A 14,858-nucleotide genomic window follows, 5' to 3' on the forward strand; every position below is an offset into this window, starting at 1 on the left:
CCCTTTTTGTGGCTGAATAATAATCCATTGCAAGGCTATACCACATATTGTTTATCCATTTATTAGCTGATGGAATTTGGGATGTTTCTACCTTCCGGTTATTGTGAATTGTCCTGCTACAAACATTCATGTGTAAGTTTTTGTTTGAACACCTGTTTTCAGTTCTTTTGGGTATATACCCAGGAATGGAATTATGTGTGTATATTTTTATTTTTTTCTCACACAAAAGAGATTTTTCTGTGGGTGCTTTTATACTCTGTTTTTTCACTTAACAGGGTGACCTGAAAATCATTCCATATTAGCACATGGAGATACCTCTTTCTTACTTACTTGTTTCTACATACTTGCATAGTATTTAACTGTATAAACATGTGATGATGGTGTATTCAAATGGTTTCCGTGAGTTGTCAATTAGATTTTCAACAATTTGCTTTCACAAAAAAATCTGCATTGAGTAACTTAGTGTGTGTGGTGCTTTTCTCAGAGAAAACTCCTAGAAGGAGGATTGCTGGCTCAGAGAGTAAATGCACATGGAGTTTTAGGAGATACTTCTCTAGTACTTGTCCCATTTTGCACTCCCATGAACAGTATGAGTGTCCATTTAGACCCTATGGCCTTGCCAACAGAGTGCCTTGTCAGGCCTTTGGATTTTTGGCGTTCTGATACGTGAGAAGTGACATCTGAATGTGGTTTTCATTTGCGTTTCTTCTACAGATGAAGTTAAGCATCTTTTCATGAAACTTAGAGCTGTTTATACATTTTAAATTTTTAAGTTTTTTTAATGTTTGTTTATTTTTGAAGGAGAGAGAGACAGAGAGTGAGCGGGGGAGGAACGGAGAGAGGGAGACACAGAATCCAAAGCAGGCTCCAGTTTCTGAGCTGTCAGCCCAGAGCCTGATGCGGGACTCGCACTCACAAACTGTGAGATCATGACCCGAGCTGAAGTCAGATGCTCAACCCACTGAGCCCCGACTGTTTATATATTTTTTAATGTGAACTGTATGTTTGTGTTTATTGTGCACATTGTTTTTGGGCCTTGGGGCTTTTTTAATATCGGAATTTCTTCTTAAAGTTCATTTATTTATTTTGATAGAGTGCTTGGGCATGAGCAGAGAAGGGGCAGAGAGAGGGAGAGAGAATCCCAAGCAGGCTCCACACTGTCAGCATGGAGCCTGATGTGGGGTTCAAACTCCTGAACTGTGAGGTCATGACCTGAGCTGAAATCAAGAGTCAGATGCCTAACCAACTGAACCACCCAGGCACCCCAGGAGTTTTTTTTAATCAGAAAAATTGGTTCTTTATCTGCAAAGCACTGCAAAAGTTTTCTTGTGTTTTGTCTTTAAACCTGTTTCTGGTATAATTGAATCTGTCAAATTTTTTCTTGCAGATGGATTTTGAATCTGTTAGAAATACTTTTCTTATACCCAGCTTACAAAGGAACTTGAAAGTATTTGTCTATTTTCATTAAAAATTTTTTGATCTGTGATTTTTTTGGTGTTGGTACTGTTTTCTTTACAATTCGAGAAGCAACACTACTTGTTAAAAAGTCCATTTTCTCCCCAGTGATATAAGATGCCACCTTTATTATATGCTAGGTTACACAAGTAATTCAGTCTTTTCTGGATTCAATTTTCTATTTCATCTGGTGGATATCTTCTTTTAAAAATTTATTTTAATGTTTATTTATTTTTGAAAGAGTGAGACAGAGCATGACTAGGGGAGTTGCAGATAGAGAGGGAGATGCAAAACCTGAAGCAGGCTCCAGGCTCTGAGCTGTCAGCACAGAGCCCAACAGGTGGGGCTCGGACTTGCAAACCCTGAGATCATGACCTTAGCCGAAGTTGGACGCTAAACTGACTGAGTCATCCAGGCACCCCTGGTGTGTGTATTCTTACACCACACCGTATTAGCTATTCATTCTAGGTCTTTTTGAGGTAGAGAGTTCTGGAATGAATCAGAAAGAGGGAGTAAAACTGGCAGTATTAGAAGAGTTTGTAGGTGATTAACACATTGCCATAAGAGAAAATATGGAAAAAATGTTTCCGTGCCGTTTAGTGTTGTTACAACATATTGTGTGTGTGTGTGTGTGTGTGTGTGTGTGTGTGTGTGTGTGGTTGCTCTTCCTCAGAAGATGGAAATTAGGATGCTACACTACCATGATTGGTAATCCTATTTCTTCATATTTCAGTTTTCCTGCCATCAGGATAGCACTAAAAAAGATGATCTGATGAAGGCTGCTAGGCTAATCCTCTGGTTCCAGATGAGCTTGGTTGTTTCATTTCTCTTGGAGAAAAAACAAAAAAAAAAATCCTACCTTTTAAAAAGATTTCTGTTCACACTAACAATAGCCATTAAACAGTCCTGCTTAGTAACTTATCCTGATATTTAGTGTTTCATCAGTTTTTTTTTTTTAAGATTTTATTTTTAAGTAATCTCTGTATCCAACATGCAGCTCGAACTCACAACCCTGAGATCAAGAGTCACATGCTCCACCAGTTGGGCCAGCCATGTCCCCCATCATCAGTTTTTATAATAACATTTAGCCAAAGTTTTCCTGAATTAAGCCACTTTTAAAGATTCTTCCCTGTGTACCACGTATAAAGTCTCATATTTTTGTATTTTATTATTTCTTTTTTAGTAGGCTTCACGCCCAACATGGGACTTGAACTCATGACCCCAAGGTCAAGAGTCACATGCTTTACCAACTGAGCCAGCTAGGCACCTGTGTTTTTGTATTTTGAATTCTTTATGTTTTTCTTTTCATTCTCCTATACAGAGGGCAGGTGACTAGGCTTTTAGTTGTACATGTTTATGACTAAGTTGTATTCCAACAGGCAAAGATAAAAAAGCACGTACTAAAGACAGGAGGAATGTAAAGAAGGCTGTGGTGACAAAACCAAACAATATCAAGTCACTGTTCATTGCTAGTGCTGGGAAGAAGACTGCAGACGTGAGTTTCATGGTTTCCTTGTATTTTGTCTTTTTCTTTGAGAAGTAAATTTAGTATTTGATTGTATGGACAATAGGTGCTCAGTGTTCTTGAGCTCAGATATTTCCATTGTATTTTCCCACTTTCACGCAGTTGGATGTGTATTTCTAGATGAATTTAGGCACCTCATTGTTTGGAACTTGGAGATAGAAAAGTGAACGGACAGGGTGTTTATTTCATTGATTAGCCAGAGGCTCCTGGAATGAGGGTGAAAACAGGATGGGGGCTCTAGGTTTAGGAGTTGCATGTACACAGGTGGTGGTTAAGATCTGAACGGTAGGTGAGTCCTCAGGGTGGGGACTGGAGAGGCAAGGACTGACTGGTTGGGTTCTTCCTTTCACAGACACATAGTGTGGGTGAGAACGTGAAGTGCAGGGCTTTCTCATTCTGTCTCCAATTATACTTTTCAGAAAGCTGTCGACTTGTCTAAGGATGATCTGCTAGGTGACATTCTCCAAGATCTGAACACTGAGGTAAGTCATTCTCGGGGAGTTGTCAAATATGCGGGGGACATAGGCTGAAGAAACAATTCAGTAATTTTACAAAACAGACTGCTGCTAGAATTTAAAACAAAAAATTCAGCGACAACACAACCTCCCCCCCCCAAGACACACACATGGGTGCGTGTGCACACACACGCGCGCGCGCACACACACACACACACACACACACACACAACTCTCCAAATTGGTTTCTTACCACTTTAGGTGAGTAGTTTCCAGCTGTTACAAGCTATGCAGTTATGTCGATGGGGCCGCGTGGGGATGTGTTTGAGGTAGTAAGAATATACACGAGTCAGTTCTGGGAATGCACGCTGCTTGTGTTTAGTTTCTGCAGTGTATGTTCCCGAAATAGATTGAAACCTGTCAGTCTGCACAGTCAGGCATGAGATCCTCATCTTGAATTCAGAGAGGGAGTGAAGGAAGAGGCAGTGAGCTGTTCCTGAGACAACTCAGACAGGCTCGGCTGCTCTGGGAGTTTACACTGGGGCTGTTACACGTGGAGACTAAATTCATTTAGAGGTGTGTTTCTTTCTAAGTAACACTTCGTTAAAACAACACCAACATGTGTAGTTCTAGCTTAACAGTTTTTACATGCAATATCCTGGAGGGGTAGGGGAAAAGTATGTTAAGTTGTAAAAAGAAAAAATTGGGTGAGAGGTGGATTTAATATCTGTTCTGGTTTTCTAGTGAGTCTGGTATTGTTGCTATAGTAACTGTAGTACATGAACATAGATCTGCCGGGGGAGCAGGGAAGGAAGAATGCTTTGCTTATTAGGCTTCATTGGGGGGAAGAAATGTACTTTTTCTGTCTTCTGGTAAGCCAAGCAGGGCAGTGAATGTCTGTCTTACTCCTCCTTTTAAAGACACCTCAAATAACTCTACCACCTGTAATGATACCAAAGAAGAAAAGATCCATTGGAGATTCACTGAATCCTTTCTCTGTGCACACCCCCAAGGTAAAGTGAGTGGAAAAACCTTCAATCTTGATTTGTATTATTGCTTAAAACTTACTTTATTGCTTTTCTATGTGAGGGAAATGCTTTTGAATTTCTTCTTGATTTTTGTTTTAAATTAGGACTCCCTTTTGATTGTATAGTTTCATGTATTTCAAAAATAGCATGTGCCTGCTTCTTTCATAGTAAATTTTTAGTAACTAGTATGTGTTTATTATAGGTATTACAGCTGTGCTAAATGCAATAATTTTCTTCCTGGAAACAAGTATTTTTTTGTAAACCTAGGTAACAGTAAAATAATGGAAGCTGTTATATTAATGATACATAAAATTGTCGTATAAATGGGAACTGTCGTTTTCTTCGGTCAGGGTAGGACAGTATAAAATACTATGCAGGTTTAACTGACCGAACGTGTAAAAATATTTACAGGCAGTTCCTTCAAGAAAAACTGCTTCCCCTGTCTCAAGGAAGGAGCCTCCATTAACTTCTGTTCCCCTTAAACATGCTGAATTTGCTGGTAAGTCTAATGTCAGAGCTGCAAGGGTGTTGAGCAGTTGCAAAATGCTGTTGGGAATGGAGGCCCCCTGAAGGAGGAAGTGGAGGCAATTTTGAAGGTATTGTGATAGCAGGTTTAAGGGTGAAAGATTTGAATCCATAGCAGCAAAAGGTAGAAAACATCCAATTTGGAGATTGAACAGGAATGCAGGACAGTGTGGGAGGAAGGGTAGGCTGCTGTTGCCGTGTGGGGGAGGCCTTTGTGTTACATGGCAGCTCTACATGATGGGAATGTGTGATGACGCCTGCAGGAGAGTCCGTGCCAGCTTTGTGTATAGACGACAAGAAGGACTCCGGGACAATGAATTTTGAAGACGGTGACTTTGATGAACCTATGGAAGCTGAGGAAGTAGATGTGGAGCCCATGGCTGTCAAGACTTGGGACCAAGAGACTGAGCCAGCAGAGGGGGTGAAACATGAGGCAGATCCTGGGAAAGGCCCCTTGTCCTACTTGTAAGAGCATTTTATGACTTTTTTGGCAGGTAGCACTACAAATGACTCAGTTGGATTTTGAAAGTTTTTGATATGTGATTTCTGCAGAGGAAGTTTCCTCCCAGATGTTTCTTGTTGGGACATTGATCAGGAAGATGATAGCAGTTTCTCAGCCCAGGAAGTCCAAGTGGATTCCGGTCACCTCCCGCTGGTAAAAGGGGCAGATGAGGAACAAGTGTTTCAGTTTTATTGGCTGGATGCTTATGAAGATCAGTACACCCAACCAGGTAATCATACGTATGGTAACCGCCTTTAGTACAGAATGGTGCCTTTCCCTTAAGTGCTTTAGTTACTGTAATTGGCAAAGGCTCTGCCCTCATATACATGTGTAGTAAAAGAGCACCATTCATTCATTGTGAAGTGTGTGAGCCACCCCGGTGGAGATGAGCTATGGTATGAATAATCCTTAAAAATGTGTTTTCCGAAAACCAGTTATATGTGATTTTGGAATCTGTGCTTGTTGTTCACCTTCGATGTATCTGAAGTTGTAGTTATGCGCTTTCTTTTAAATGGAATCAGTCATTAATTTGTTTATTTAGCAAATTGAATACCTGCTGTATGCCAGGCAGTGAGATGCCGTGAACTAGCCGGACAAATTCCCAATCCCGGTGGAGTTTACATTCAACTGTGGTGGGATTGGGTGGGGAAAAATGGGTGGTAAATAAGGTAAGTTGGTAAATGGTGTGAAGGCAGTTAGTTGGGGGATGGCCAGGGAAGTCCTGTTTTCAGAGACCACCATTGGGTGAGATCTGAGGCACGTGCTGAGCTGAGGAAAGAGCATTTCATTGTGATGAACTGGTGAGCACAGAGGCCTGGAGAGAGAAAGGAGACCGGTCTGAATTGTAGCACAGCAATCCAGTGACAAGATTGGTAGAAAATGAAGTTGGAGACAAAGGCAAAGGCCAGGTGATGAAGGACCGTGAAAGCCACACTGAGGAATTTAGATCTCACTCTAAGAATGGAGAGGGCTGCAGTGGAGGATTTTAAGTGCTGGTGGCGTGGCGGTGGTAGTCATATAGTTGGGCTTACTGTTTAACAGGAGCCTTCTGGTTTGTGTGGAGAATAAATAGGTCTGTGCGGAGAATAGTGTGTGTGGGGGGAGGGGAAGACTGGAGCCTGGAGATCATTCGGTACAGGGCAGGCATGCTGGTTACTTGGCTTAGTGATGGCTGTGGAGGAGGAGAGGAATGAATGTATTTCACATGTATTTTGACATGAATTTGTCACTGGATTGACATGGGGACTGACAGAAAGGAGGAATCGAGGATGGTTCCCAGGTCCTCCTCCGAATGAACTGAGAATGTGAATTCTGCCTCAGACAAAGCCAGGAGGCTCTCTAGTGTTTTTTTGTCCTCCTTGAGCCCTTCTTCACCCCAGGGTTGGGCATGCCAAGGTAGGTCAGATTAATATAAAATACCACATATATCCTTAAACAGAGTTGCCTTCACTCGGATCCATTTCTGGGTGTGAGGGTAGATGCAACTGTGTTATTTTTCAAAGTGGTTTCCCGGAGGCTGCATCCAGTGAAAATAGAGTATCCATGAAGCAAGTGAATGAATAAGAGGAGTAAGCATTAACCATCAGTCTTGTGGGCCAGATTTATCTTAAAGATAACCAGGCATTGACATCCACTGGAAGGTTGTTAACAGTCTCTCCGAAGGGAGCAGAAGCATTAATAGGCCTCAGCATAGTAAATGCATAGGGACAGGTGCAGAGCCATTTGAGTAGTGAACTGCAGTGTTAGTTTCGTAGGTAAAGAATAAGCCATGTTAAAAAATCTCAACCATCTTAGAAATGGTATCTACTTTAGCTGTGACAAGACAGTTCGGTTAGACCCTCTCACCTGTTTGGCTACTACCTCTTTGCTGCTCACCAGTGGAGGGTAGACTGGCAGGTGGGGTTGCGTGCGGCTGAGCAGGTATTTCCCATCCAGTGCCGAAACCCAGGCCTGCCCTATCATACGGCTTCAGGGGACATCATTTTCACATGTGCTTCACGTGTCTCCCGCTCCCTGGAGTGCAACACTGGGGGGCTTGCTGGAGTTGCGCGATGTGGTGGGCCTGCTCTTCCCAGTGCTAGTCTCTCTGCTGGGTCCGCTCGGTGCTGGATTTGATACCCTGTCTTGGTTAATGGTCCCATCAAAACCAGAGACTCGGGAGCAAGCCTTGACTGCCCCTTTTCCTCACTTTCCTCACCATATCTTGTTAGTTTTCTCCTCCTCAAGGTAACAAGCTGTCTTCTCTTTCTCCTTGCGTCTTCCACCTCTGATCCCCGCTTGCCTCCTGAAACCATTGTGATAGCTTCCTGAGGGATCCCTCAGCTGTCATCCCCACATTGCTGCCAGAGCGATTGCTCAGCAGGGGAGCTCTGACCACGTCATTCCGTTGTTAAAAAAAAAAAAAAAAAAACCAACAACAAACCCAAAACACACCTCAGTGTCTACTGTCTGCAACATAAAGTCCAAGTTCCTTAGGAAGGCTTCTGACACCTGCCGTGTATGACTTCTGTGTTCTAGAGATAGTTCCCTGTATACGCCTGCTCCTGTTGATACCATGTCCCTTTACTCATGGTGTTTGACTGGAATGCCCTCACTGTCTCAGCCCAGGTGTGTCATCTCCTGGAAGTTTTCCTAATCCTCTAGACCAGCCTCATTTTCCCTGGGACCCCATCATACCCTTTCCTGGTGCACTGTTTGTCATACTACTTTGTAAAGATCTGATTCTGTGTTTTTCTTGCTCCAAAGTATTTTATTTAACTCCTGGATGGATGGGACCTTTTATTTCCAGCTTCCAGCCTAATGCCAAGCGTGTAGTAGGTATTGAATAAATGTCCATTGAAATGCACTGCATGGCTGTGGACAGGCCTGTAGATGCACATGGAAGGTTTCAGGGAGCCAGAGATGCATTCACTGCTGTTGTTGAGATTGCCTCTTGTAGCTGCTAGCAGCGTGGGGGAAGAACGGGTAATGCAGAGAGACACGGTGCCGGCCAAGGTTAATCCACGTATAAACCAGCAGATTGCCCACTGTCAAATGCCAAGGATTAGAACCTGAAGCAACAACAGTCTTGTTTTCTGTGTGAAAATGAGTTTATTATTTCCACCTTTTGTTTACTTGTTGATACTCTGAGAAACTGACAGCATCGTTTCGCAGGACAAGGCTTAGAGCAGCACCATCCACTATGGTAGCCACTGTCCACATGTAGCTCTTTACATTTAGATTTAAAGTAATTAAAGTGAAATTAAAAAATTCAGCTTCTCAGCCAGTAGCCACATTTCAAATGCTTTAATAGCCACCTGTGACTAGTAGCTACCAGATCCATGGATGGCATAGATAGAACAGTTCTGTCATCACAGAAATTTCTATTGGCTAGTGCTTGTCTATAGTCATAGTTGTTGGAGGTTAAGATCGAGGCATTGAAGCACGGCTTTATTAGAAAAGCCACGAATTTATGATACGTATCGTTACTGAATCTCTGGTGCTAACCATAGTCAAAGATAGGCCTTTTCAACCACTATCGGGAAATATTCTGCATTTGAAACAGATACTAGTCTCTTATTGGCTTATCTCCCAAATGCTATGGTAAAAGGAAATTTCAAGTGCTGGAGAAGGCCTCAGGCAGTCTGGTCTAGTTATAGAGAAGAAGTTAAGGCTTCAAAAAATAAAGTGGCCAGAGCTCTGGGCTTCTCACCCACAGTCCACTCTGCTGTTCTGTGGCACTTCTTAAGCTGCGTTCTCTGTGATTGATGCCAACGGGTTAAAAAGGACGGCTTAAAAAAAAAAAAAGACGTCCTTTAATCTCAGGGGGTTGAACAGTTTCATCATGATAGCAGGTAATGATCACTGAGCCTTGGTGAAATCAATGCTGCTAATAAAAACGAAGTACTCCCAAAGACCCTGTTATTGTGTCTCACTTTTTTACAGATTCTAAGTAAGTCAGTTATTGCTGAATGCTCCATAATTATGAAAAGAGTCTTACTCTTTGCATATGGGAAGATATCCTGTCTTCATTATGACTTTTTCAAGGTTGAATAATCCTGACTGCACCTGGTTTCGGCTAGTAACTTTGGGGGGAATGTAATCTTTGTTTACCATGATCTTTTTGTGGCAAATGAGGCATAAACAGTGTCAAATGTGTTGCATGAAGTGTGATATTAGTTTGACTGTAAAATGAGCTATTTGAATCTGTGAATCCAATATTAGGGTCTTTATTTTTCTTTGCATGGAATTTTGTTTCTTCGTGTCTCACTGTTGTGAGGATGACTTTTAATTTTCTGAGCTCCTGTGATTTTTTTTCTTTTTTAATCATTCCCCACAGTCCTCCCTTCCCTCTCCCCTTCTCCCCCCCACCCCAGCTGAAAATCACACAACTCTTTTAAGAATTTTAATCATGTGCAGAAATGAAATTTTTTAGATGGTCTTATTTCCACTAGAACGAGTGACAAAAGGAAGCACTGATGAGCTATCTTGTGAAACTGGAGTAATTGGCCTTGTGAACAGTAGCCTTTGCATGTGCCAGAATTTTCTTAGTGCTCAGACAAGTGGCTGTGTTGAGTGGCTATGCTGATAACTGCTGTCTAATTATGCACAGAGCTCGGGATTTTGCACAGTGGCCATCTTTTAGGTTGACAGACCTCTGGAGTCCTTTCTTGATATCCAGTTTTCATGAACAGTGACTTGATGTCTATGTAGAAAGGCTTGTTTTTACTTTGTGGTACACATTACATGGGAATCTCAAAAGGAGCATGTCTGCTGATTTGGTTGCTAGATCATTTTTTAAATAGGAATAGAAGAAAAACGAACATGATAAGCACCACCTATCCAGATAGGTGATAAGTAGTGAGTGAGGTAGAAAGGGTAAAATAGGAGATAGTAGTTGAACTCTCTTATGACATCCTTATCATTATATGGAATAAGATATATGAGATCTATTATGTTTTTCCCCAAATGCAATTTTACATATAGAAAAATAGTGATGCACCATACATAGCTACTCTTATACATGAATGTTAATTTTTATTCCTAAGTACAAGTGCTAAAAAGCAAGTTAGTATTCTCACACTTCACAAGAAGTTTCTTTTTATTTTTTAATTTTTTAAATGTTTATTTTTGAGAGAGAGAGGGAGAGCACACATGCGCACACGTGGGGGAGGAGGGCAGAGACAGATAGGGCAGAGGATCCCCAAGTGGGCTCTGCATTGACAGCAGTGAGCCTGATGTGGGGCTTGAACTCACGAACCACAAGATCATGGCCTGAGCCAAGGTCGGATGCTCAGCCGACTCAGCCACCCAGGTGCCCCCCCACAGGAGGTTTCAATAGGAGATTTGTTGGAGAATAGTTTGCTTTTTTTTTTTTTTGTTTTTTTGTTTCTCTGAATCTGGGTAGTCCCAGTTCTAGGGAAGTTTTTTTTTCCTTAAACTGACCTAGGGTATCTCTTTAATTTCTGAGGTTATGTATACATTGACCTGGGATGTCTCCCCACTTCCCCAGAGGTTTCTGCACTAACCTGGAGTGTCTCAGTAGTTCCCCAAGTGTGGATACTCAGACTTGGGATGTCTCCCCAGTAACTGAAGTTTGTCTCTATTTACCTGGGATATCCTGAATTCTAGGGAAAACGTTTACATCAGGTTGGAGAATCATTCTGCCCCCTGACATCTCAGCGGTCACGTTTTACTAGTGTGATGTTGTGTGGCATAAGTACTGAGTAAAGGAATTGGGCTTGGGGGGTGGGCAGCTGTTGCAAATTTACCATAAAAAATGGTGTGTCATGAAGGCATGAATGTGTGGACACGTTCAGTGAGCCTTCACGCTGCGCCTTTAATGTGAGTAATTGAAATGCTTCTTTTCTCATGGTTTTCTCCTATTCTCTTAGGTGTGGTATTTCTGTTTGGCAAAGTTTGGATTGAATCTGCCAAAACCCACGTGAGCTGTTGTGTCATGGTGAAAAACATCGAGCGAACACTCTACTTCCTTCCCCGCGAAACGGTAATTGCTAGTCGTTAGCCTCTAATTCCAAGTACGTTGTATGTTCTGCCACCAGCCATATTCTTCAACATTTTCTTGAATTTGAATAGAAAGATGACACGTAGCAAAGTAATTGTTTCCAATACTTGCCGCATGTTTTGTGTTCTTTTCCTGAAATGGAAAGAAACTGTTCTGATCTTGTTTTTATTAGTTACTGGCAAGTCGTTATCCACAGCCTTGATGCTTCCTTTTTGCTGACTGCCTGATGACCACTGATTGTCAGCAGCTCCATTAGAGGTTGGGAGAAATAGAGAAATGTAGTAAAACTGTTTTCGTTAAGAGTGTTAAAGTCTGCATTTTAGTATATAATGCTTTCTTCTCGCTGACCCCTCGTTTCCATACTAATCGGGGTTGGGAGTGTATGGCTCTAAAATGTCCCAGGGCATTTGGCCCAGTTTTCATGCTTTTGCTATGCATGTAGCAGTACCGTGCCCACTGTAGCCATTCAGCCAGGTCAGCTCCATTTGCTCCTCCTTTTGAAGTTGGGACTTAATACCCACACTCCCCTCCCAACCCCAGCCCGTCCCCTGAGATCTCAGCTGAACCGTGAAGCTTCTTGGTCAGGATTTACAACACTCTTCTTCCATTTTGTAGAATCAGTCATTTTTATCTGATGTGCTTTTATGATGCCACTGGGAGGAATCGGGCATTGGGTTTCGTACCTTTTTGGGGTCTCTTTGTATCTTTGAATTCATCTCTCTGTAAGAGTGTTCTTTTAAATGTTTAAATGGCTGAAGATGAGAATTGAATGAGACTTAGGTTTCTGGTTGTTGAAAAGATCTCATACACAGATACTTTTTTTCCTTTCCCTTCTCTCCCCATGGGAGAGCAGAAAATTGATCTGAATACAGGAAAAGAAACAGAAACTCTAGTTACAATGAAGGATGTTTATGATGAATTCGATGAGAAAATAGCAGCAAAATATAAAATTATGAAGTTCAAGTCCAAGGTTTGTATTTGGTGATAATTTTTTCCAGCTCTGTTTATTAGTTGTTTGTTCATTTCCTGACTTAACAGAATAGTTACTGTATGTCTTCTTTGTACAAAATGTGTTTTTTGTGACTGCAATTCATTGAATGGAAATTTCATAGATACCAATGTAAAACTAGTATGTTAAGATTTGTAAAAGTAATTTTTCTTTCTCTTTATTTAGAAAATAATTTTCTTGAATTTGGATAGAAAGATAACACATAGCAAAGTAATTGTTTCCAATACTTGCAGCATGTTTTGTGTTCTTTTCCTGAAATGGAAAGAATCTGTTCCGATCTTGTTTTTATTAGTTACTGGCAAGTCGTTTTGGTCAGAAGGTTAAGGTGTTATAGTCAAACACTGGGGACTATAGTGCTATTTCTGATAGGATAAAAATCTTTTATTTGTGTGTTACATATTGATTGGCCTTGATTTTAGTGATATCAATGACACCTTTAGCCATCATCGTAGGGGACTGTAACCCAGCATACTTTTAACAGTGGTTTCAGCAAAGGGAGGATTGAGTTGCGGACGCTAAGGTTAATGGTCTTAACTATTTGAGCTTTGAATTACGGCTGGTGGATCATTCCTCTAAAATTCTAAAAATAGTGTGGTATAATGGTGAAGAGCATAGGAGCTGGGACCAGACTGCTTGTGCTTTAAGTCCTAGCCCTACCACTTTGTTGTGTGTGACCTTGGACAAAAGCTGAGTGATTTCTCTGGGCCTGTTTGTTCACCTGAGAAATGGGGCCCTATTTCAAGAGTTGTGGCAAGAGTTAAGTCACTTAATTCATGTTAGGTGATTAGAACAGTCCTTGGTGCTTGATAAGCACCAAGTAAATAGGAGCTATAATTTTAATGCTAATTAGTAATTTTTCTAGCAAGATGGAATTGGTTTATATCAAAGAGTAGCAAATGATTTAATACATTAACATTATAAAAATCTTAAATCTTTTATTGCCCTTCTTGAATGCAAATATTTCTAAGTTCTCTAGTGTCTAAGAGATAACTTTTTAGCATTTTGTCACTGGGTGTTTTAGTCCTAGTTGAAAGGGGGAAAGGGTGCCCTTTTGGCTTCATTTACCTTTGTGTTCCATAATGATACTGGGTTCCTCACTGTTGAATACAGGGGCACGTGTTGTACATGGAATGCTTGTCATTTTCATTTGTGAAGTTTTTGTGTTAATGATTTTTTATTTTTATTATTTTTATATGTTTTTTGCATATCCCTTCCCCCGCCCGTCTCCAGCAAGTGGAAAAGAACTATGCTTTTGAGATACCTGATGTTCCAGAAAAATCCGAGTACTTGGAAGTTAGATACGCGGTAAGTCAAAATTACTGGGTTTTGGTTGAGAATGACATTTCTCTATTTTTGAGACTTCAGCTGGCTTTCAATTAGGAGTATTGCCAGGGCTCCTCAAGTCCATAGTTCAGTGAGGTGGACTTACAGTCATGAATAATGAAAATGGTTCAAATTAATTTAAGTACATAGAACACTGGTTATGCTGCCTGTCTCAGGCTTTCAAGTATGCATCTTTAAATAAATAAGTTGAGACTGCACAACTGCTTGTCAAGTGGAGTGAAGGCCACATGATGGAGTTGCACATCATTAGTCTGTTGGAGTGTCCCTTCTGAGCCGCGGAAAGGTGAGAGAGGATCGTCCGTAGCGTCGCTGTAGTGCTGCTCTTGCTCCCGTGATAGGCAAGGTCATTGCTCTGGGATGTTAATTAACTGGGCCTTAACCTCTTTTTACCTTTGTTCTAGAGTTTTGATCTCACAATGTCGGAAAAGGGAAACTTTTAAGAAATGTTTCTGACAGTGGTGATGAAAAGTTCCCTAGGAGCATTTTGAATGAGTTCCACTCTCTTGCTTTCATTCTTCTAATGGAGTGGTACTTACTCAGCTGTTCTTTATCAGTAAGGCATGTACGGTTCTGGACAGAAATCCTCTTTTCCGGGAGCTTCTTGGCCTATTTTTCTTCTAATGGGTGCCATCAAGATGCATTATTTTGTCATTGTGAATTGTTTTTCTGTCCTACTGTGAATTGTTTGGGATTTCATTTGTTGCAAATTACATTTCATATATATCAAAGGGATTTCTTCTGGTGGTTCGTAGAGAGGCTTTTGTTTATTTCAAATACAGACTTCGGAAAATGTGAAGTAATGGTTTTAAACAAAAAAGGGTTGTTGTTTTTTTTTTTTTTTCTTCTTTGCCTTTTTCAGGCTGAAATGCCACAGCTTCCTCAGGATTTGAAAGGAGAAACTTTTTCTCATGTATTTGGGACCAACACATCCAGCCTGGAAATATTCTTGATGAACAGAAAGATCAAAGGACCTTGTTGGCTTGAAGTAAAAAATCCACGTAAGGAAAAATT

The 14,858-nt window shown here is 41.1% G+C and overlaps 1 protein-coding gene across 2 annotated transcripts in view; it reads left to right on the forward strand.

Moving 5' to 3' along the window:
* Positions 1-14,858, forward strand: part of POLA1 (DNA polymerase alpha 1, catalytic subunit) — a 306,942-nt gene that overhangs the window by 13,416 nt on the left and 278,668 nt on the right. For both annotated transcript variants that reach the window (XM_058713648.1, XM_058713647.1), the window contains exons 5-14: positions 2,835-2,950; positions 3,400-3,462; positions 4,356-4,448; positions 4,875-4,962; positions 5,252-5,453; positions 5,541-5,719; positions 11,364-11,476; positions 12,348-12,464; positions 13,734-13,808; positions 14,707-14,845. In XM_058713648.1, the coding sequence (XP_058569631.1) occupies positions 2,835-2,950; positions 3,400-3,462; positions 4,356-4,448; positions 4,875-4,962; positions 5,252-5,453; positions 5,541-5,719; positions 11,364-11,476; positions 12,348-12,464; positions 13,734-13,808; positions 14,707-14,845 (1,185 nt within the window). The remainder of the gene's footprint in view (positions 1-2,834; positions 2,951-3,399; positions 3,463-4,355; positions 4,449-4,874; positions 4,963-5,251; positions 5,454-5,540; positions 5,720-11,363; positions 11,477-12,347; positions 12,465-13,733; positions 13,809-14,706; positions 14,846-14,858) is intronic.

The sequence above is a fragment of the Neofelis nebulosa genome, chromosome X, assembly GCF_028018385.1.
Source record: "Neofelis nebulosa isolate mNeoNeb1 chromosome X, mNeoNeb1.pri, whole genome shotgun sequence".
Lineage (NCBI taxonomy): Eukaryota > Metazoa > Chordata > Mammalia > Carnivora > Felidae > Neofelis > Neofelis nebulosa.